The following is a 23,769-nucleotide window of genomic DNA, read 5'->3' as shown; positions in this document are numbered from 1 at the left end:
CTTTTTTCCCTTTGCCCAAAATGCTGCCTCATTCTGCAGCCAGCAAAATATTTTTCTTGAGTGAAAAAAGGGTGGGAGGTGAGAAGCGACACCTCCCACAGAGGAGTTTTGTTTCCAGCTGGGTTATCAAAATGGGAACACGCTGCATTTCCTACCAGCTAAGTGTAACACACTGAGTTTCAGGCCACCCAGTTTTGTCACAGGCTTCAGCAATTCCTTGGGTCAGACGGGACATCCACACATCCCTGGTGCTGCTCACTCACCCTCGTCACTCGAGGTCTCCTGTTTGACCACGGACAGCGGCGAGCGGGTCGGGGGTTTGCCCAGCGGGTGCCGGCGGCTCTTCTTGATCTCCATCTTCATCTTGGAGAAGGCAGAAGCAGCCTGGAAGGAAGCACAACAAGCTGGATGGGCACCCCAAAGAAGGGAACAGGACAAGAGAGGCAGACCCCTTGTCAAGAAGAGTTCTTGGATTCACACAGCAAACTTTTCTCTGACTTTTGGCTGAACCACTAAAGCCTTCTGAGCCAACTCCTGGAGCAAATAAAAGCCAAAACTAACTCTTAAGAAGTTGGGTAAACTACAGAGTTTTCTTCAAATCAGGACAGCCTCAGAACATCTGCAAGCTGCCAGTTCCATCAGCTTGTGAAAAGTCTGCTCAAACACATACACAGCTGGGAACTCCATGGAAATCCCAGACTGGTTTGGGTTGGAAGGGACCCTAAAGCCGATCCAGTTCCAACCCTGCCACAGGCCAGCCTGCCACCCACCACAGCAGGCTGTGTTCCCATCCAGCCTGGCCACGGAACTGTCCCCACCTCGGCCATGGCAACCTGTGACCCACTGACCTCTGCAGTGACCTCTGCGTGCTCCGCCTCGGCGCTCTCCTCGTCCTTGCCGGGGCTCTCGAGCGGGCCCTGCTCGCGCCAGCCCAGGCCCTTCTGCGTGGCGAACTGCTCGAAGGCCTGCTGGCAGGACATGCGCTCCTTGTCGAACACCACCTTCTTGCTGCGGGGCACCACGTACAGCATGGGGATGATGGGCCGCGGTTTGAACTCGTCCTCCTCGGCCGGCGCCTCCGAGGGCTGCACGACGTTCAGGGGGGCCGGGGGCCGGCCCTGCCCCGCGCCCGGGGCTGTTGGTGGCCCTGGTGCTTCACCTTGGGCGGCCGCGCCTTGGCCTTGCACTCCCCTGCTGGAGAGAAAGGCGACACTGAGCTCCCACGGCTCCTGGCACTGCTGCATTTCTCTCCTTTCTAAGAGCCCAGTGCTGGGCTAGCACGTTCCACCACGGAATTACGGGCGCTCTGAAAGCTGCGCCTCAGCACTGACCTAGAGAAGCCACTTCAGAAAGAAAATACTTGTGTCATTTCTACGGACTATTCAATTCCTGACTGGAGCACAAAGGCTGCTAAAAGCAATGTTTCCTGGAGGGAAAATACCTAAATCCCTAAGAAACTGGACAGTGTGCCAAAAAACCTGTAATATGTCACATTAGCCATGACTCTGTTTCAAGTTTTCTGTCCTCCAAAGTCAGGGGCACAAAACCATCCACTGGAGTGCAGGAAAGAAACATTTTTGCACCATTAATAAAATATATTTTTTAAACAGTATTTTTTTAATCTTTATGCCTTCCTTTTAGAACCTCTGTTTTTCTGTATATTCATAATGGGCATATTAGCATGGAAATACACAAGTACATGTGTATTGCTGTGCAATATATGAATAAATGTGTATATAAATAAAGACATACATCAGGAGGTGTGCTCAACATTTTTTGCTGATAAGGAGGCACAATCAAAACAGTTTGGAGCCCCCCATTCTGTATCAGTGGTTTGCTGCTCCCTGTACTTGAAAGCACAGCTCTTATCTGGGCATTACCGTGTGTCAATGCACCCAACAGCCCCAGGAAATGAAGAACTGAACAGAGATACCTGAATCATTATTACCCAAAGATTTCTGCTATCAAGTCTTTTAAAAAAATGCTTTTAAAGCATAAATCAGGTACAGCACTGAGCTCAGCTGGATCCTGAGATATCCTTCACTCACGCTCATGTCCTTGTTTCTCCCAGCTCACTGTCATTCAGTTTATCTGCACAGCCCTCATGGATGTGACAACACTTCTTGAGCAGATAAACATCTCAATACTGTCACCAGAGGCAGTACTGGCCTGCAAAAGTCTTCCCCACCTCTCTTCTGTGTAAAGGAATCCACACACTCCCATTTTACAGCAATGACTACAATTCCTGCTCTCCACTGAGGGGGTGTCTCTAGGCTGGGGCAATCAGGGACACCCTGTTCACCCCAATGAAGAATTTTCAGACCCCTCCACTTCAGGCCCACTTCTGGCTACATCAAACCTCACTAGCCCAACCCATGAATGGAAAATCAGAATAACCACCACACATAGAGGTTTCTGCAGGAAGAAGGGTGAATAATCCCACAACAGGATAAAATCCCTGCTGAAAACCCCTAGGGAACACCTTAACCCCAGCATTTCCCAGAAGTCTGATCACTTTATTTACACTAACTTATAAAAATGGGAAGAAGTCCAACTCAAATAATTATAGTTGTACTCGTGTAGGCAGTCCCTCAGATAAACTGGTTTGTTCTATCACAGAGAAAGGAATATTGAATTTCCTTAGAGAAACAAACATATTGAATGAAAGGCAAATTGGATTTCTCCCCAGTTGCACAAAACCAGATCATATTTACTCTCTATACACTCCAAGAATTCTCTCCCCAACAGCACCACAAATGCCATTCACCAGCTTTATTGACTTCTAAAGGGTAATTTGACAGCAGCTGGCACAGAGAACTGTGCTTGAAAGTTTTTGCATTAAGATGAACAAACGAGTTTGCAAGTGAATCTATGGAATCAGAAGCCAGGAAAAAGGGAGGCAAAATTCCAAGAGTCTATCTGGCTATCCTGAACACTTCTAGGAAGGAAAAGGATCTGAAGGCACAAATGCACAGGTAGGTTAAGAGAGGAATGTCTCTCCTGCCCTTCCACTGCAGGAGGATGGCAGGTGTAGAGCTGGGGCACAAGCAGAGCACGAGTGGCAGTGCTGTGCTGCCTGTCCAGGGACAATCTGAAATCCTCAACAGAGCTCAGGAAACCGAGGAGCAGCTGAGGGAGCTGGGAAAGGGGCTCAGCCTGGAGAAAAGGAGGCTCAGGGGGGACCTTGTGGCTCTGCACAAGTCCCTGACAGGAGGGGGCAGCCGGGGGGGGTCGGGCTCTGCTCCCAGGGAACAGGACAAGGGGGAACGGCCTCAAATTGCACCAGAGGAGCTTCAGGTTGGACATCAGGACAAATTTCTCCCAGGAAAGGGTGGTGAGGCATTGGAAAGGGCTGCCCAGGGAGGTGGTGGAGTCCCCAGCCCTGGAGGTGGCACTCAGGTTTGCAGGGCCCTTCCTGGGCACAGCCCCACAGGGAAGAGCTGCTGACTCACAGGAGGCATTTCTGCTGCTCAGCACACCCAGACGAGGGCAAAGCCTCAACACTCTCCTTCCTAATGTCCCAAGACAACCTGCTAAGAATTCTAAATATATTAATAGCAACATAATAAATTATGAATATAAAGCTGAGTCATAAAAACCAAAAGTAAACACCATAAGGGATCTGGGTCAGAAATCCTGAAAACCTCAAGTTATAAATACTCAGCTTGTCCAAATAACCAACACAAAGCACGAGACCTACTATGATCACTTTGAAATCTCATTCTTTCTCCTTCTCAAGGTCATGTCTTCTGGTGTAATAGAAAATCAAGACAAAACAAAACCAGGGAAATAAAGAAAGGAAGTGCAGGAGGTGGGGGAGCAGAATTGCCACGAGCAGGGCCATCCAAACAAATGTTGTTTTCTTCTTCAAAATGAAGCCCTAAGACACTGGTGAGAGGAAATGCAGACAGCAGGATGTGGAAAACCAGAGAAGTCATTGGGATTTAATTGCTGTATTGCAGTAGGAAAGCTGAATATTTGCTAACAGCCACACCAAGCTGGAGCTTGCTCCAGTGGCACTTCTGCAGTGGTGCTGAAAATAAGCTCTTCCCTCCTGAGCTAACAGTTAAAGAGCTCTTAAGAAGTAGTGGAAGAGTATGATTTGGAAGCCATTCAGCTAGAACAGAGTTTTTATTATTCCTTGGCCATTCTAATGATCTCAGATCTGTCCTTGTCACTTATCTCTCGTCTCCGAAGAAAAATCAGAATTTTCGGGCCATTTATTATAAGCATCAAGTGTTAAACTTGTACAAGAGCTAAGAGCAGACAATTTAACACACTGCTGATGCTTTCAGGCTTAGGGCAATAGAAATTAAGTACCTGCACTGTGCAACAATGGTTCTCCACTCCTTATTTCCCATGAAAAGAGAAAATACACTGTCTAGCTGAGAGACTCTGAACAAAGCCCTCAATTCTCTTCCCAGAGCTTCCACTGATTTCCTTTAAGATCATTATCGAGGCTCTCTAAGCAGTTTGCAGCATCAGTTTCTCCAAAGGCTAAACAAATAATGGGTAAGTACAATAGATGTAAATTAATTCCCTGTAAGCAGTGCTGGAGAAGCCTCCAAGAGGGAGTGAGTGTGCCACAGACACAAAAAACATTTAACCACACATTTGGGGGGAAAAAAGCAGATTTTTTCCTAGCAAGAACTCCAACCTTTTCTACACAGCCAAGAAAAAGGTGCCACAGAAAGAGCCCCCTGCACAATGGGTGTGTTCAGGCCTTGGGACTGAATGTGCAGAAGGAATCCCAAAGGGTTGGGAGTTGTCATGGCCCGGGTTTATTTTCAGCAAAGGTTTTATATTTCATGCAGAGGAAGCTGAAAAGCTTCCCTGCTCCAGCTAAACTTGACAAAACCCAAGTGGGACTCGTGCAGCAGCTGTGGATCCCACCCAAACTGAGGCTCACTGGATTCAGTCTCTGAAAAATGGGAACAAAGGGAGGGGAAGAGGAAAGATTAATTGCACAAGGCAGTGCACAAATCATTCTTTTTCAGAGCAGGATACAAAAATACACTTATTTGTTTCTCTATGAAATAATTTAAAATATTCCTCACATAATATATATTTTTACAGTCCTGTAATAGTTTGGGCCTATAGAATTCTCAAGCCCTGCCAAAAAAGCTATTTGGATTGAATCCTTAAAGAGAGGGAAAAATCAATTGCTGCTGTGAATGATGACATATTTCAGCGAGCAGAGATTTAATATCAGGGAAAACTCTGCTGATATTTCAACAGAAATAAACAGCAGCAGACAGGTTATTTACAGAGATGTTTTAGAGCTCTCCCCAGCTCTTCACTGGTCTGGCCTCACCTTCTCCCTCCATCCCTTTGCTTCTCTCCTCTTCCTCCAGATCCGGCCCCCTTTTCAGCTCCTCTTTTACTTTCACATCTTCCAAGGCAGTTTCAATAGCCATGACATCCCCAAGAGACTTTTGATCCTCTGTTTTGTGTCTTCTGGGTTGACTTCTTTTTCTGTGAGACCTGAAAGTACAGAAGTGTGATTTGACACAAAAGAACAGCCTTCAAAATAGAAAATCATCACTGACTTAAAAAGCTGAATACAAAACAAAAGGATCTTCTTTGGAGGGAAAACACAAGGTAGCTAAAATAGCTACAGGGCAGACGAGATATCTGAAAGGGAACAGATGAACCTTGCATAACACAACATTTAAGATCCATTCACAGCAGCCATTAATTGTCTGGGTTTCCTGAAGAGCTTTTTCCTACCATTACTAATGTAAGCTCACAAGCTGCAGTTAAAGTGATTTTAATTGTGTTTTCAATCTATTTTGCTTGTATTTCAAAATACAGATGAAAACTTGTTTAAATCTCTCTTTCATCCTCTGCCTCCATTCCATTATTTCTTTTCATTCTGTCCGTGCCTCCCTTTGGCAAACTGCTGGAAGTCTGCAAAACATCATCTTCCAGCTCTGAGACATTACCCAGCACTGCCAGCTCCCCAAAACACACTATAATGAATGCTCAGAGCAAAATCAATAGGCAGTCTATGATTTTTCAGCAGTAAATTCAGAAGGTCCAAGGCCTTGAAGAAATCCAACTAAAAAATATGCATATTAATAAGAACAGACAAATACTAACAAGGCAATAGCAATGCTGTTCATTCTTTTTTAAGTCAATGCCACTAAGGCAAAGATTACAGGAGCCACAATGCAAAGAGAAATGGAAATTCAGAAGTCAGGACAAGATTTTTGGTTGGGAACTGTAGGAAGCCAAGTACCCACACAGACACTCCCCACCGCTCAAGAGGGACAGGCAGGGAACACTGGAAGAACAAGAGCCAGAAACTTGTAAGTCAAGACAAATGCAGTTTAATAGGTGAAGGAAAGAATGAAAAAAGAAAGAAAGAAGCCCAGGAAACCCACTCACCACCTCCCCAGGCAGGGCAATGCCCAGCCAGTCCCCAAAAATGGCACCTCAGAAGCCAACCCCCTCCTTCCTCCTCTCTCCCAGTTTTTATTGCTCCCCATAACATTTTATGGCACAGAATTTCCCCTTGGCCACTTGGGGCCAGCTGGGTCCCCTCCCCACCTCTCGCCCACCCCCAGGGTCCTGCTGGGCCAGAGTGGGACAAGATAAAGCCTTGACACTGTGCAAGCAACAGCCAAAACTTCAGAGCCTTATCAGCACTGGGCAGCCCCAAATCCCAGTAACTCCATCCCAGCCAGCCCCAGCACAGGGTTTTTGCAGAATCTATAAAATTGCTCCTTGAATTTCAGGTTTAAATCTAACAAGTTCTCTTTTTCCAAAAGGATTGATTCAGAAACTTGCAATTTTTACCCCATTTTTAGCGTGTAAGCACTTCTTCTTTGGTTGAAAGCAGCATTTTCCTGATGGCCTCACATCCACCATCGTGTGACAAAGACTAAAACACACTTTACTCATCAGCCCCGAAGTCTAGAAAAGCTGAAAAGCAGCTCCCCATCCTCAGAGCCCAGAAAACTCAACTGCTAATTAGATTTGGAGCACAACAGAGTTAAGAGCCCTTAATCAGCTTTTAAACTGACAAAGAAGGGAGAAAAAAATTCAACCTGAGATGAATGATGAATAGAAAAGCAAGTTGATCCATATGCACAGGGACCTCTAATTGCCAGACTCTGAGCAGATGGTGGCCCTGCAAGAAGAGCTGGTGCCTTCACACCTGCAGGACAGTCATTAGCAGGAACAGGGGCTGAACCCAGAAGGATCAGCTCTGCTCTTCACCCATATTCCAAGAACACACCACCTTCCCTGGGAGGGGAAAGTAGGGTGGGAGGTGAAGATAAAGCTGTAAGACTTTGCCATTGCAGCTGGAACTTTCCGTAGCTGAAGGAGGAGCAGAGTCAAGCACTACAAGCTGGTTTTAGCAAAGTGTGTTTTATTCCTGTGGTGTGGAAATGCCAGGCAAAAATTACAGCACAGAGCTTTATACTCACAGGAGAGAAAAAAGATCTGTTTTGCACTGGTCTTCTCACTCAGGGGTTGTGGGGGAGAGGCAGAAAACTCAGCATTTAAAGAAAGTGCTTCCAGAACTACAGGCTGAATGCTGAGCACTTCCAGAAGTGAAGCTGTTCTGTGTCTGACAGAATTCACACACCAGAAATGGGCTGGTGGGGACTGGACTAAAACAGTCTCTTGCTGAAGCCATAAAGTAAACAAAGTTGGGTTTTTCAAGGTAACCAAGTCTGACTGACCTTAGAGAAGAAATAACACCTCTCTGCAGAGTTTAAAAGCTCCATTTTTCCAAGAGAGCTGACAAAAAAGCAGCATTTGTACTCTTTGAAGAACAGAGCACAAAGTGACCTAAATTAAGTAGCTACAACTGTGAAGAGGTTTGGGCAGAGGTGAATCCCATCCCTCCATCCTGCTGAGAAAAGTCAGGCTTCAAGTAAAACGATGTCTTGGAAAGACATAAGCACAGGAGAAAGTACTGCTACAGAGTATTGAACAGCTCCAAAACTGCTTCAGGATAATGCTGGAATAATCCAGGAAACACTGAACAGATAAGCAAAAAAAGTACCTAGATCTTTTGCAATAGGCTCAGGTTGAGAGGGAGGCTTCTCTGCTGGGTAATAGGCTCAGGGAGGGAAAATAATCCTCGGTGTTCATACAGTACCTTACACTGTGCAAACACCAGATACATCAGGAACCCTGACCAGGCACAGGCAGCAAAGAGATTCCCAACTTCAGATGAGGAGGAAACAGCTCCAGGAACCCACTGGGGTTCACTCATTGCCCAGAGAGCACCAAAGGCAACTTCTGGCTCTGAGATTATCTGAAAACATTTTAAAAATACAACATTGCAGGGGTCAGTCTTCTTCCAAACATCATCTTTATGATGTCTTTTGCAGCATAGATTTAGTGGGGCACACACTTCCCCCCTTCAGCATTTGTAAAATAATAATGGACAAATCATTTCATGTAGGAAACACAAGACACAGGACCCCAGTCCAAAGCTCACTGGTAACTGAAACTCCTGGAAGACAAATACCAGTGACAGAGAGACTTTAAGATATTTTAGTTATGCTACTTTGTTCTTTACTATTGCCTAACTAAGTCAGCTATCATCCAATTATCAGGTCTTTAAACTTGGGTAACAGGAATGAGAATGATGGAAAAAAGGAGGATATGGAGGGTAAGGAAGTGCACACGCTTTAAAGTGGGCTTTAAAGCCCCGGGATGGTTCCATTTCCTAAAATCTCATTCTTCAAGCAAGCTTGAGGAGGAAGGGAAGTTCTCCCACCAGCTGCCCATGTCCAAAGCACTACAGTACAACGCACTTTGAGTCAGCAACAGCATTTTTATCAGTGACCAGTTCCCTTTACCCACACGCAGTTACCATCACACATCCCTGCCAGCCCAGCACAGGAACTCAAGAGCGAAAACCAGAAGAGCCACAAGACAGTTGAGGTTCTCCAGTGATGGAAGAGATCACAGAAATCCAAACCAAGATGAAGCCTGAGGAACCTCAAGGCCCAAAGATTTCCCGGAGGCTTTCATGAAAAACTCAGTGACAGAGGAAAAGAGTCCCAGAGTTACTATTTTAAGAAATTTGCCAGGAAAAAGAATGAAGTGATTGAAGTTGCTGAGGGAAGTCACATACCGGTGTTTGTTGTCCTCTTCCTCATCTCCTATCCTATAAAGCAAGATTCCAACAGGAAAAGGTTAGCATGCCAAATTTTAAATTCAAGCATGCTGTAACACAAAAATCACAGACTTGTAGAAAATTAATACAAAGATCAAAGGAAGCACAGAAAGGCATGCATAAAATCCCCTTTGCAACTGATGGGCTTTTTTTAACTCCTGCTTTCTGATCAGTGAAGCTCTAAATGTTCACTATAGATTTTTGTCTTCCAGGATAAGAGATGAGATGTGAGGGGGCACAAGGAGTCCCACTTTGAAAAACATCTGCTTTTATAACATGGAAAGGAAACAGAACCATGAGGGACACATTACTCCAGACAAATTACATGAGGAATTATAAAAAGAACAAATGAAGAAAGGAGTTTGAACTATCTCAAATTAAGAACTGTAGCATTTACAATCTCAGCAATCAAACTCCAGGGCAGGGCTGAGACACAAGCACTTTCTGTCCTTACCTGCGGAGCAGTTTAGCCTTCAGGTCTGCCTTGGTCTCGTTCCAGGCATCGAGCTCTGGGCTGCTCAGAGCCGTGGGTTTCATGTGGTCCAGGACAGCGATGTCCTTTCCCTGCTTCCAGAGGTCGTAGCGCTCGGGCTGCAGCACCCTCACAAACACATCCATGGAGATCTTCACCATGTCCTTGCGGCACGTGCACTGCAAGAGACGCCACACACGTCACACCAGGGACCTTCCCCTTTCTCTGGAGGCAAATTAACTCTCCCCCCAGCTGGCTGAAGAGGGTTTCTGGCAGGGGTCAGTGCTGGGAATGCCTCTGAGGGATGTGTGGCTGGTTCAGGTCTCCCTGGGAGCCATTGAGCGATGTCCTTTCCCTGCTTCCAGAGGTCGTAGCGCTCGGGCTGCAGCACCCTCACAAACACATCCATGGAGATCTTCACCATGTCCTTGCGGCACGTGCACTGCAAGAGACGCCACACACGTCACACCAGGGACCTTCCCCTTTCTCTGGAGGCAAATTAACTCTCCCCCCAGCTGGCTGAAGAGGGTTTCTGGCAGGGGTCAGTGCTGGGAATGCCTCTGAGGGATGTGTGGCTGTTTCAGCTCTCCATGGAAGCCATTGGCTCTACCTGCTCCTGGAAAACCAGCTGCCGCTCCAACACTCTCCAAGGGTAGTGGAAAACTCTGTTCCCAAGGATTTTGTTCTCCCTCTAAGCCCTCCAACAAACTAAATCTTCCTGGGACTGGCACTGCTCATATCCTGTGCTGCAGACATTAGACACAATTACTCTGCCTGGTCTAGCCCAGGTCAGAGTCTGCCCTCAAGCCACGTTCCCTCCATCAGCCTCTCTCTGGCAGAGTTTTCCAGGCTGAAAAGATATTATTGGTATCACTTCATAACTCAGAAAAGCCTTACAGGAACCAAGGCCTGACCTAGAGCACAGGGCAGTTAAACTTCATAATGACACATCCTGACATGTCACAGCAATCCTGCACAAAAGGGAAGAAATAAAAAACCTGCAATAACCACAACCTGCATCCAAACCATCACGTGGGAGAAATGTGCATTACTCATTTCAGCTGGCATATGCTCATTAGAACTAACCTGGAGTTAGACCCCTGTCATTGCACAGAGAGTACTCACAGGTGGTTTTCCTTGGATATAACCATTGCTGGGATGAATCAACAGACTGAGTGTAGCAAGGGGATTCTCACCCTGAGCACTGATACCAGTCTCAAAGAGTTATAAACCTAATCAAAAGAAGGCAGAGGGTGGAAAAGGACCCAGGACCCCCCGGTGCCTCTGGGGGCTGCAGCCACAGCTCTCTTGGGACTTCTGCTCTAAGGTGCAAAGCTTTGCTTGCATGAAATTGCTTTTCAACTCCAAGCTGAGGCTGAGGTAATTGGAGCAACTTTGCAGGACTGGTTTGGGTTTTTTTTTTCCACCCTTCCTCCACACCTTTTCAAAACTACTCTATCCATTCGTTTGGCAGAAATGCCTGAAACTAAACCAGCTTCTCCCCTTTGTCCCTTCCCCTTACTAAAAGATTTATGGCCATAGTTGAGACTTCACTGAGAGAGGGAGAGAGAAGAGTCCCTCTGTACAGTTCTGCACTACCCCACATCCTCCAGCTCCTGCTTCCCACTGTGCAGGGACTGGGACTGGTTGGTAACCCGAGTGTGCCGAGTGGGAAGGAGCATTTATGGACAGGCACTTTCAGGAAAACTCCATTTAATGAAAAATGACTGAGGCCAGAAAGGCTGGAAATGCAATTTGGCCACAGCACGGCAGGAACACAGACAGCACCCAGGCTTCCAACTCCAGCCCAGGCAGGAGCTTCCCACAGCACCTCCGTCAGTCCTGGTTTAAGGGATTGAGCAGATTTTCCTTAAGAAAGTTTAAAAGCACCCGTGCAGTGCTACAAAGAGGAACACAGAACAGCATCCCCAGGGGATTGACCTCCTCAGAGGCTGAAAAATGGCTTAAAAGGGGAACGCTGTGTTTTGTGATCCTGACCTGGACTCAAGAGGTGCAGCACAGACACATCCAAGCCTTCAAACCCAGCCAGAAAACCCTGAGGCACTCGGGGCCAGAGGTCTCCAGAGCAGTTTCCAACCAGCAGCAGCTCCAGAGTCTCCCCCAGCTGCACCTGCTGGTCAGTCCTGGAGAACCCCCACGCTGAGCTCCGGGAATGCTGCTGGGCTGGGACTCAGCACTGACACCACGGCCTCCATCTCCCACATCCCACAGCCTGAAGTAGCCAAGCTCTTTTCTTTCCACAAATCTACCATGATGTATATTTATATTTCAATTTTAATTTAATTCTATTGCTTTCACACCAGCAAGCATGAATAATTTACAAAGCCTCTTTCCTCTGGGGCTTCTTCCGGACCATACAGTGATATTTCCTCAGCTGCTGCAGTTGTGTCACAGCCACATTCCCAGCAAGACCAGGGTCTTTTTCCATACCCTCCCCTCAGACAGCAGTGAGAGCCTGCTGATGCTTCCAATACAGCTGGAGAAGGGAATGCTCTTGTGTGCGTGAGAGAGCTGGGAGAGGGAGAATGGGGGAGACCAGGAGGAGAATGAGGGTAGAGAAGGGCAAGAAATTGCCTTTGCAATGAATTCCCTGCTCTGCTCCATTACAGCAGGACAAAAGCAGTAAGGTTGTTTCCTGGCAGTGATCTCCAGCCCCACACCTGCCTTCCCCCTTCCACATACACAGAGCTGCATTTCTTTCAAAGTATTTAACTGTGGTCATAAACACGTGTATTTCCTAAAAGACATTATGCCTACACCCCCCATCTCTGTCCATCCCCACCCCAATTTCTGCAGGATATATCCTCCCAAATTCCCTCAGATTCCAACACTTTTATATCCCAGTATTATAAACTTTATATAAAAAAAGAATGAACATGTCAACACCAAAATACCCTCACTGAGGAGAGATATGAAACCTCGTTTCCTTTACGTGAGGCAAAACTGAACCACAAAGCTCCATTTTGGGAATTCACAGAGTTCCTATGGATCAATAGCCCTGAGAAGGATTTCAGGGTGACACGATCACCCAAAGCACAGGACTGAATGGCAACACAAACGTTTTGTTGTGTCCAAATGACAAATGTGTCCAAATTTTGTTGTGTCCAAAAGGTGAGAAATTCCAGGAGCTCTGAGATCTTACCCAGCCCTTTCCCCTCTCTCCTCCATCACTCCCTGTCTGGCTGCCAGACCCCACTCCTGGGAACAGCAGGGCTGGCAGAGCCACAGATCAAACAACAGAATAAACAACAGAATTCTCATAACTGGGATCTCCAAGGACCAACTGCAAGTCCTGAAAATGGGAGTGGAAAAAAATCAAACTGAAAATCAACCCAGCTTTAGGGTCAGTTCTTTGAGTTCGGTTACAGGGGAGCTGAGACCCAAAAGATCAACAAGAGAGGAGTTCCATATTCACCAAATCTGTGGAACTTTACTTATTCCACCTTCTGAAGGCTTTTCCCAGCCTCACCTCTCCTTTTCCACAAGTTCATGGTTTTATTAACCATAAGGACATGGAAAAATACTGTAAGGAAATGCACAATTAAAGCTTTTTCCAGAATAAACCCCAACGTTCTTCCTTTCCTCATTATTTTATTATCTGCTACTCTAATTTGGAGCCTGTGGTAAAATATGTGATCACACCAGGAGCCCTGTCCCATCAATTCCAGCTCCAAGACTGATAGTGGGCAATTTGTGGCTATTGAATGCACAACCATTATCTTATTTGCAATATTTTTTAACATAAAAACACAAATAAGTCTATATAAAATAACAGTCAAATAAAATGACTGTCTCCTTGAAGTCATAAAATCAAATGATATATGGAAAAGCACAGACTCATTCAACTTCAACCTTCAGCAACAGTTTTGTGTGGATATTTCCCTCAATTCCCAACTATTAACACTGAACTGAACCTCAGCAGTTCCATCACATAGGAAAGGTTAATGGAAAATAAGCCTTTTCCTTATGCAGAAATAGTCACCAAAATTACATATTTAAAGTGGCACCTCTGGTTTTCATGGAAAAAACCCTTCATATTCAGATGAAAGCAGTTGATAAGACTCAGCTGAGCCTCCCACTTTGCCTTAATGGAAATTTATCCATCACAAAACCCAACATGCTCAAAATTGAAGTTCTTTCAGCTTTTAAATGCCAGGCCAAAATCTTTGCTGAAAGCTTTTCTATCTGCTTTTCCATAACAATGAAGCCTAAAAGCAAGTTCCTCGGAAAGAGGGGTGGTTCTGTGAAAAGGCAGTGGAGAAACTCTCGCTGTTACAGGAACACACTTTGCCCTCAGCCTCTCCCTGTAAACTCCCAGGTCGAAGCAGAGAGTTTCAGCTTTTGGGAGAAACAAGCCCCCAGTATAACCACTGCTTCTAAGCAGCAGCAATCCAGTTTGTTCCCATGTTACAGATGAGCTACTGAGATCCAACAGGACAGAAAAAACAGTTTGGGGCTCCGGTTTCCTTTTCCTTCCACTCAGTCAGTCCAAGTACGCTCCTGAAAGATGAGTGGCAGAAATTCTGTGAGTAAGTAAGGAGTTAAACTTTGAGGAGAAGAAGGAGGAAAAGCCCAAAGTGCATAGTTTGTGTGTTTAATGGTTGGTGGTTGGAAGCTTGTGGGAAAGAAGATGAGCCTTGACCCCCCGTTTGCAGAGTAATTACTGGCATCAACAACAAACCAGTTCATTAGGAAACCCACTGGAAACCCTTCCCAGAGCTTCATAAACAAAACAATTAGGCAAAGATTTCCATGGACTCCCCCTGTCCCTGGCTGCAGGGCACGATTCCTCCCTGCCTGCTTCCTTGACTGCTCCCGAAACGCTCGGTGCGGATTCCCGGGGTGCAGGAGTGGGGGGAGCAGCCAGGAGGAGTCAGAGTCACCCCACTCCCCTCAGATACAGCATTTGTGTGTGACAGAAACACTCTGGGACTTGTTCCAGCCTAAGCAAATAAGATAACCCATCCCAACACCCAGAAGGGCCAGGCCAGAAGGAGCTGGTGACACCCCTCCATCCACAGGGACATCGGCCACCCCACCCAGCAGCACCCCCAGCACTGGAATCCTGGAAATCCCAGCAAACCCAGGCATTTATTCTGCCCACAGAACTCAAAGTGTTCTTCCTTCATTAACAAAAATTGTGCCAAGAACCTCCCAGCCAGAACTCCAGAAGAGGAGCTCAGAAAAGAGCTGATAAAACAAAGCTTCCAGACAGTTTCCAAAAAATAACCGTCCCCTTTCCACCTCAGCAAGAAAAAAACCTGTAAAAGCTCCTTTGTCTTGCACAGAATCAAGAGCAGAGGTGTTTACAAATAATACAATAAAATAAGTATGAAGAAAGGTGGAAGAATTTGTACAAGAGCAACTTTGAATCTGTCTGACAAAAATAAACCATGGAAATGTTATTCCATAATAGATTTCTTTAATGTATTCTAAGCTTAAAAGGTCTAATTAGAGTAAAAGAGCAATTTTGAATGTCTGACAAAAATAAACTATGGAAATGCTATTTCATAATAGATTTCTTTATGTGTTCTAAGCTTAAAAGGTCTAATTAGAGTCAGTTGAGGCACAGACTCAAAGTAATGAAAAAATACAATTCTGATTTGCCTTATTTTGGGGACCAGTTTTGCAGTATTATCAAACAGGTTTCTGCAAAAACCTCACAAGTTTTATTTTCTTGGGAAATACAGACAGATTGAGGGAAAAATCTACTAAAACGTGAATAGTAAGAAGAAAGCTTCGATTTTACCTGGAAAATTACATGCTAGGCAACTCTAAATCACAGATATTCCAAGTGTAAATTTGAGATTATTTCAATATTATACACATAGTACAGAAAAAATGAGTGAGCAGAAGGTTTAGAAGCAACAAATCACGTAAAAGATCCTAGGCTGGGATCCAAAAGGTCCCTTCTCTTGGCAGTCCAGTAAAATCCAAAGGGAAGAGTTTTATTTGTGTCCCCCTTCCCCAAATGAGAGAGCAGCAGAGCAGGAGTGCTCTGGAGTGAGGGGTTTGATGGGAACACTGCCTGGAGGAGCTGAAGGCTGCTTATTTCAGACCCTAAAATGCAGGATTTGGGCAGGAAGGGCAGCCTGACCCCATTTTATGTTGAGAGAGAGAATTCCAGCAGTTTCTCTGGAGCAAACAGGAGATAAAGGAAGGCATGAAAGTGGCACCAGCAGGAGCCCAGACCTGCTCCAGGAGTGGCTGCACTTAACTGAGAGCGAAGTGCAGAAATCGTTCCCCTCCCATCCACTTATTTTCAGTCCAGTTTGCTAAAGAAGTAGAAAAGCTGAGCTGGGATTTGAATTTCTGCTAAAACTGTACACTCTGAAAGGGTCTTTCTGAATGGCAGGGGACTCACAGGCCACCTCGACTGGAGGAAGGGCACTTTCCTGAAACCCCTGGTTTAAAAGGGTTGTTTGGGCAAAGACACAGCTCTTAAAATCCTCTGGCTGTCGGTGGTGGCATCCAAGGGTTTTCAGAAACAAAAAACCAGGAATGCAGAGAGGCACTGCAGGCTCATGGTGCAAAATAAAAAGAAATTTAAAAAAAAAAAAAAAAAGGTAAGGAATGAAAATTATAATTTCCTGTTTTTAACCCAGCAGCTCTTTTCAACAACCAAACAGAAAAAAATATGACAAAGGGAGACAAACGACTGAGGAACTCCAACTACAGAGAACAAAGGGAAATATTTCTCCCTAATTTCCAAGCCCTGCATATGCAGGCAAACATTAACTGTAGTATATTCAAATAAACCCATTCCTCCTCAGCTGTACCATTGAATCAGGAATGCTGAAGTCCAAAGCAAATATTTGGATTACAGCTGACTCTGAAACATGGTGCCAGGATCTCCAGCGCTGTGAAAACCCCTTTGAGCTCCTTTCCTCCGGCTCTCTGTTTGCTGTGCCCTGCGCCAGTGACACCCGCTCAGACAGGATTGCATCTCCCAAGGAGCTTTCCCTGCCAGTGTCTGGTCTGCAAAGAGCCCAGAATGAACTCCCACCAGTCACATGGCAAGACCTGGTGGCAGCACACCAGGGCTGTCCCTGGGAGCCCCACGATCAGCTGAAGGTCTCTCCCATCCCTGAACAAGGATCTGCTGCTCAGCCACGGCTTTTCCCAAGGATCAGGTGGGAAAGACAAGCTGAGGTTGGCCTCAAAGTCACCTTGGCTGGGAAGGAGTTAGCTGCAGCACGAGGCTCCTCCAGGACAGATGGAGACATTTACATCGGCAATAAATGGGAGAACAGTTAAAAAGCTGTTATTTCCTGCACTTCTGGGCACAATGTCCAGCTGGAGGCAAGACATCCACCTCCCAGTGGGGCACCAGCATGGAATTACAGCTGTGAAGGAGGATGTCATACCCTTCCTCTGGATCTGAGGAGACTGACACAGGACTGACTCACTGACTGACACAGTCCTGAAGATTTCTGCACATCACGAAAGACAACATGAAATTTGTCTGTCACAAACCACACTCAGCACTGGGGCTGGAGGAGCAACTAAAAGGAGAATCAGAAAATCAGACCCAAGGGGCAAAAGCTCCTGTTCTAGCTAAAAACCCAAGGAGAGAAAGACTCCAAAACCTCACGCCAGGTTCTCAAAAAGCTTTGAGCCAAACAGGACAGCTTAGATTATTCACTTGGTATTCACCAAACCAATTTCCACGGTAATCCTGGTTACAAATTTACAGACACAAGTGGATTTACCCGCTCTTAGTTTCCCACACAGCTCTGCAGCCATTGCTTTTTTTTTTTGCTTTTTTTTTTGCTAATACTGACACTCATTCTACAATTAGAGCAGGCCCAGTGTCTCTGAAGCTGATCTTTACACTCCAGGCTGATTATTCTGTATTTTTTACAGCCCAGGCAGGTTCTCTGTGGAATGCAGAACATTGCACCCATCTGGCAGGCAATTACCACAGCTCTGCCCTCCGAGGTGAACCATTACCTTCCTCTCTTCCACTGCACCACTGACACACACAGCTCTCAGCAGAGCACAATCCAAATCTCCTCCCCAGGATAATGTCCAGGAGAACATTACAACTGGCTAATTATGAACCTTGCCTTGTCCTCGGTCTCCTGAGTGCTGGCAGGACAAGAGAGCTGTGCTGGTAACCCAAGGAAAGGAGAGAATCACCCCAAGCAGCTGGGTCAGCGCAGGAAGAGCAGGTGCCTGCAGAGCTTTGCCCAGCTCAGAGCTCCCAAGAACTTTTATAAACGAGTGTATGATAAGAAAAAAAACCCCAAACCTGCCTGCATGTGAGTAAGGATAATCTATTGTTCCTGGAAGCATACAAATCAATAAAGCCATTTTTTAAATATAGGAAAGCTGCAGTAGCTAACTAAAAATCACACACTCAAGGATCGTGGAATGGGTTGGGTTGGGAAGGACCTTAAATCTCATCTCATCCCACCCCTGCCAGGGGCAGGGACACCTTCCACTACCCCAAGGTGCTCCAAGCCCTGTCCAGCCTGGCCTTGGGCACTGCCAGGGATCCAGGGGCAGCCCCAGCTGCTCTGGGCACCCTGTGCCAGGGCCTGCCCACCCTCGCAGGGAGGAATTCCCTCCTGATGTTCCCTCCCCACAGAGGTGCAGGCAGCTCCAGTGCACACCCTCAGCTGATACTTCCTTAGGTCCCTCCTTAATCTCAAATGAGATTTAAACAAAGTTTTGCCCTCACTGTGTAACAAATCCCCCCCTCAGCTGGGACCCCCAGTCAGGTATCCCAGGGTTAATTAACATGTGATTTATCAACCAGGAAGCTCAGAACGGACAAGTGCCACAGAGTGCAATGGGAATAAATTGGGCATCTCCTTCCACACTTCCACTTTGTGTCCCCAGATCTGCTCCAAGCTCTGCTGCTGCTTGTTCAGTAATTTCACGCTACGCTGCTTAACAATGTAAGCATGGAGGCTCCATCTAAAACTGCACTTCCCAAATGTCACTTGTTCGTGAACACATGGCTGAACCCAAAATTGCTTTTAATATTCGAGTGGTGCCTGCTGGCTCTGTTGTAGTTAAGGGTCTGTCTGAATTTCCATGATAAACCCCATTTTCTGGGGTGTAATACCATGACCACTCACTACACATAAACCTGCTTTACAAGGTCACAGCAGACAAACATCATTTTTTACATTTTTAAACCAAGGTTGCTTGGCTGTTTTTGAGTTTCAGACACTTGACACCGATTTGAGGCCCCTTATGGTTTAAGGTTTTTCTTACCATCCCTTTAACTCCAGAACAAACTCAAACATATGACCCATGCCTGGAAGTGTCCAAGGCCAGGCTGGATGGGGCTTGGAGCAACCTGGGACAGTGGAAGGTGTCCCTGCCCACAGCAAAACTTCCCAGATTCTACTGAATGAGCTTTGCTGATCAGTTATCTGCAGACTTCAAACCAGGAGAGTACGAGTGCTGTCACAAACCAAAGTAACAAAGCACACCAGAAATCTGCCCTAATGAGAAATAACCACACAAACATAACTCTCCAAACTTAACTGGGTGCACAGATTAGAGGAATTCCGGTATCTTCAGAATGCTATTACCACAGTGTTATTAAAGCTTACAAGTATTTCCAGCTTATTCCTTCCCCTCCAGTGTGTACTTAATGAGTTGTATTCAGTCACATCAGTCACCTTATTCACTCTGAAATGCAGTTTGGATACATCAGAAAACTAATCCCAATTTACCAATCCCAAAACAACCTGTTCACAAGGTGAATGTAACACTTGAGAAATTCATTCCTACACCCTCAGAACAAAACCAATTATCGAGGCAAAACCACCAATGTGGGACAGTGAGAGAGCACGTCCCAAAGCAGTGGCATTTTCCACATTGTCCTTAGGAATAAGGACAAACAACACTGCTCTGTGTTCCATGAGCTGGTGGTTTCCACCAGCCCCTCATCCCAGCTGATCCCACCTGTGTTGCCATTTTCCCATAGTCAATCCAGCGCAAAGTGGCGAAGTTGGTCGACTCGGCACAGTTGAAGCCGTGATTGAAGCCAGCGTGGTAACCATAAGGGAATGTGATCATAAACTCCCCAGCTTCCTGGGTGATCTGAAAAACAAAGGAAAAGGGAGGAGACACCCCACAGGTCACTTAATGCAGCAGCTTGAGAACAGAGACCTATTAAAAAACCCCACTGATTAAATCTCTTTCCACTGGAGGGTCGGCAGAACAGTCATTGCCAGCTCTTGGCTGAGCCTGGAACGATTCCTGGTGAACTGCAGGAATACTCAAGTATTTCCCTTAAGGGAAAAACTCAGAACAGTGGATGGAAGGGGTGACATGATCTGAACTATTTACACCTGCAGGCTCCAGTTACAAAAGGGTCTCAGGCTGCAACATTCCAAGAGATCAATAAATCTTTGACATGACCGCTTTGGCTCATGGCAGCTCCAAACCTTCACTCCCACCCCCATGCCAGAGCAGCCAAGAGCCCTGGATTTCCCTCCTAACATTCCCTCTGCATGGCAGGGTCCTTCTGGAGCACCTCCTGCCCTTCCCTGTGTTTATTTCCCCACTCACATTTATCAGCCTCACTCCCACCTGTTCACCCAAAAATCAAAGACCCGAAAAATTACAGCCCATCTTTTGTCTGCTTTGGGAATTGTTCAGAGCAGCTGTGGCTGCCCCACCCCTGGCAGTGCCCAAGGCCAGGTTGGACGGGGCTTGGAGCAGCCTGGGACAGTGGAAGGTGTCCCTGCCCATGGCAGGGGTGGCACTGGATGAGCTTTAGGGTCCCTTTCAACACAAACCATCCTGTGACCCTACTTTAATAAACTTAAAACAACAATAAGCATAATGGACATTATTAATAAGGGTTGAACTCTACAGATCACAGCTGGAACCAGCAGGCCAATCAATCTGCGATGCTTCTAAAAAATCCTCTTTTTACATCTTACGCAGAAAAACCATTGGGGAAAAAAGGAATTTAATTGTTAAGAGAATGGCCTGAACCATGGGAGCAACTCCCAGCCCAGCTGCCCCTCCTGCAGCAGCACCTCCCCTCCACGGGGTATGGAAGAGGCAAAGCTTGACCTTCACTGTCTTTCCAGCCCAGAAGTGCTGACAGACCTCTCACAGCTGTCACAGGCCAAGCAATTCCATTTGGATCCCTTCCCACCAGCCATAACTCACACCCCAGCAGTTCAGAGCCCACAGAGACTCCAAGGGACTTGCACTTCCAAACACAGGGATGGAGCCAAATGGAAAATGTAAACAGACAGAAGTTCAAACATTTCCCCCCTTGGCTGGGCCAACATCTGAACTTGCTGATGTCATTAACATTAGAAGAATAATTTTAAAAATAGGGAATAAAACCTGCTGTGATAGACAAGAAGCTCCTTCAGGATTTCAGGAGGAGGTGCTGAAGTCCAGCCTGCACCCAGCCCCATGGAGCATCCTGCATCCATCCCTTCCATAAATCCCAGCAGTGCCACTCTGCTGGCTTCAGAAGATGAAAAGATTATGTTTCTGTCAGTGACTGCACATCCTGGTGTCTCCATTTCAAGCCCACATCATCCATGGCACTGCTGTCAACATTATCCCACAATAAATTAGAAAACACTCCAGATGATGGATAGGCCATGCAGAAAAGTAATAACTATTGAAGGAAAGCCAGCACAAACTGCCACTCATGGAGAAAGCCCCAAATTTACTGACTTCTGCAAGCTCTTGAGGAATAAATGGAGAAATCAATAGGAGATTACAGAAATACACATTTTTAATTATTAAAAAGCCCTAGTATTGATCTGTTTCTTTTTTTCCAGAACAGCATTATAGAGATTTATAAATGCTGCTTATTCACTTCATTGAAATCTGCCAAGAATTTGGATGCAGGGATCCTATCTCTATTCCTCAGGAAAAATAGCACTTGTTCCCTGTTTGTGAATAATAGTGATCCTCCTTCGACAGCCACTATTTCAGGACAGGGCTTGGAGCAGCCTGGGACAGTGGAAGGTGTCCCTGCCCGTGGCAGGGGTGGCACTGGATGGGCTTTATGGTCCCTTCCCACTCCATGATTCCATGAAACCAGTTTGGAGCAGGCATCTTTGACACTTCTCACATCCACAGGCAGCTCTGGCTCCATGTGCTGGGAACACCCAGCAGCAGCAGCAGCAGTTTGACTGATTCTGCACAGATACAAATCCCTGTAACCACACTTGGCTGAGGAGATTTACTTCTTGCCACAAGACTTTAAGAATAAGCACATTAAAACGATCATACCAAATAAACATGACCCCTCTTTTCAAATCAGGGCTTAAGAGCTGCAGGGATCCTTCCAGGCTTACAGCAGCACGAGCACTTACACAACAGGGAACCAGCACAGGCAGCTCCACTTTGGGTCACACTGGATCCACAAGAAAACAAAGAAGTGTTCCCGAATCACCGGCGGGTTTTGCTCATTAGCTCGTCCCTCTCTACCTGAGAGGCTCCCTAATTGCCAGAGTTTGTTCAGTGACAGCTTTTCTTCACTTCACAGTGTCTCAGCCAAACCCCAAATCCTTTTTCCAGGCAGACCTGGTTTGAACTGATGGGATGCACTCAGCATAATAATGCCCCTTGGAAATCCCCCAGTGGCTGGTGCTGAATTGATTCCTCAGGAGAGAGGTGCTGTGCTGCCAACAGCCTGCAGGGTCCCTCTGCAGCCCTGTACATACCCTGTCAAAGGGAATCCCGTATTTCTTCAGGATGGAGGGAGAAATGAGGGTCATCTTGTGACGGAGGAAAGCATCACATCCCTGAGAGCTTCCTGGGAAAAATCCTGTGGACACATTCAAAGGAGGAGCATCACTATAGGGCTGCTGGACTGCTCTTGGGAAAACAACAGTATTTGTTAGATTCCAGTTCAATCTGCCCTACATATCACCTCCTAAAGGGAAAACATGTTAATATTCAGTGAGAAGAAAGGAAAGGAAACATCTCCGTCCCAGGCAGAGGCAGGAGGGACACGTTCACAGTGGTCACCAGCAAGTGGCAGAGGCAGCAGGACCTGACCCAGTCAGCACCTCAGCATGGTTAAGTGTTAAATTCTACCCAAGATCCACACTGAGCTATTAAAACAAATCACAAATAATTAAGGAAACTAAAGTAGTGGTAAACACTGACCAAACCACTCAACGGCAGCTCAGCCAATGTAACCCCATTTTCCTCAAGATCATGTCTTTCCCTCCAAGGGGGTGATTCCACAACAAACTGTGTTTATAGGGACTCAAACCCATCACAGTTTAGGAAAACAAATAACCCAAGCTCTGGAACCAAAACTGATTGATGAGACATAATGGAAGGGGTTTCAGAAAGTCAAAAGGATTACTGGGATCCAGGTTTTCTTATATTTTTGTACTAAAAGCATTTCAATTAAAGTTATGACTGTCTGCTACCCAGTCTGTCGTCCCTCTCTGCAGTTCCTCTTTTTAATGCACAGTTTAAGTGGCTCTCATTAAAGCCACTAATAAAGAAGCACATTTTAAGTGATTAGCACCAATAACATGGCAACACATTAACATTCTCTCCATGGGCTCCATGGCTCTCCCAGTGAGCCCATTTACAGCTCAGCTATTCATTTTCCATATTAATTGCACACTCATTTCTCCATAGTACACTTCTCCCCACTGATGTACAGGACAGGGGAATGGCCAGGCAGCAATACTGGCTCTTTGCAGAGTTAAATCATCACCCATCCCAGCTTCCAGAGGCAGGAAACTAAAGACCAGACCATTGATAATTTGCTCCTGGTTTTACAGCACAAACCATCCCCGTGCCTCAAAATTGATCATCCGTAAAAATTAGTTACAAACAGCAAGAAACTTATTATTGCTGCTGTCAGACTTGGAGTGGTATTTCAGAGTCTGCAGAACACAAGTCATCTGATTGATTGACTTCTTATAAAAATTACTTTTTTCATCTATTAAAACCTGGCAAATGACTGTAGCTTTGAAATGAAACATTTCTGAGCAGCCATTTCCAGTATTATTTGTATTTAGGGATCATGGAGCTCAGAGCCCAGGAAAACAACACCACCAAGCCCCGGGACACTCATCCCCACTCATTCTGCATTTACCCCACACAGTCAGTTGCTCCCCTTGACACCCTGGAGTGTGACACAGTCAGACTGTCAGCA

At 46.1% G+C, this 23,769-nt stretch overlaps 1 protein-coding gene across 5 annotated transcripts in view; it reads right to left on the bottom strand.

Annotated features, from left to right (window-relative positions):
• Window positions 1–263: 263 nt before the first annotated feature.
• Window positions 264–23,769, bottom strand: part of KDM4B (lysine demethylase 4B) — a 49,300-nt gene continuing 25,794 nt past the window's right edge. For 3 of the 5 annotated variants that reach the window (XM_017742515.1, XM_017742516.1, XM_017742513.1), the window contains 8 exons: window positions 22,310–22,413; window positions 19,566–19,703; window positions 9,964–10,059; window positions 9,600–9,700; window positions 9,104–9,136; window positions 5,315–5,484; window positions 849–1,194; window positions 264–384 (listed from right to left, as the gene is read on the bottom strand). In XM_017742515.1, coding sequence (XP_017598004.1) covers window positions 1,097–1,194; window positions 5,315–5,484; window positions 9,104–9,136; window positions 9,600–9,700; window positions 9,964–10,059; window positions 19,566–19,703; window positions 22,310–22,413 — 740 coding nt within the window. In that variant the 3' untranslated portion in view covers window positions 264–384; window positions 849–1,096. The remainder of the gene's footprint in view (window positions 385–848; window positions 1,195–5,314; window positions 5,485–9,103; window positions 9,137–9,599; window positions 9,701–9,963; window positions 10,060–19,565; window positions 19,704–22,309; window positions 22,414–23,769) is intronic. The other 2 variants (XM_017742517.1, XM_017742518.1) reach the window with 2 other exon arrangements.

Source organism: Corvus brachyrhynchos, unplaced genomic scaffold (genome assembly GCF_000691975.1).
Source record: "Corvus brachyrhynchos isolate BGI_N302 unplaced genomic scaffold, ASM69197v1 scaffold158, whole genome shotgun sequence".
NCBI lineage: Eukaryota > Metazoa > Chordata > Aves > Passeriformes > Corvidae > Corvus > Corvus brachyrhynchos.
Note: the sequence above shows the minus strand (reverse complement) of the source record. Positions and strands in the feature narration are given on the sequence as shown.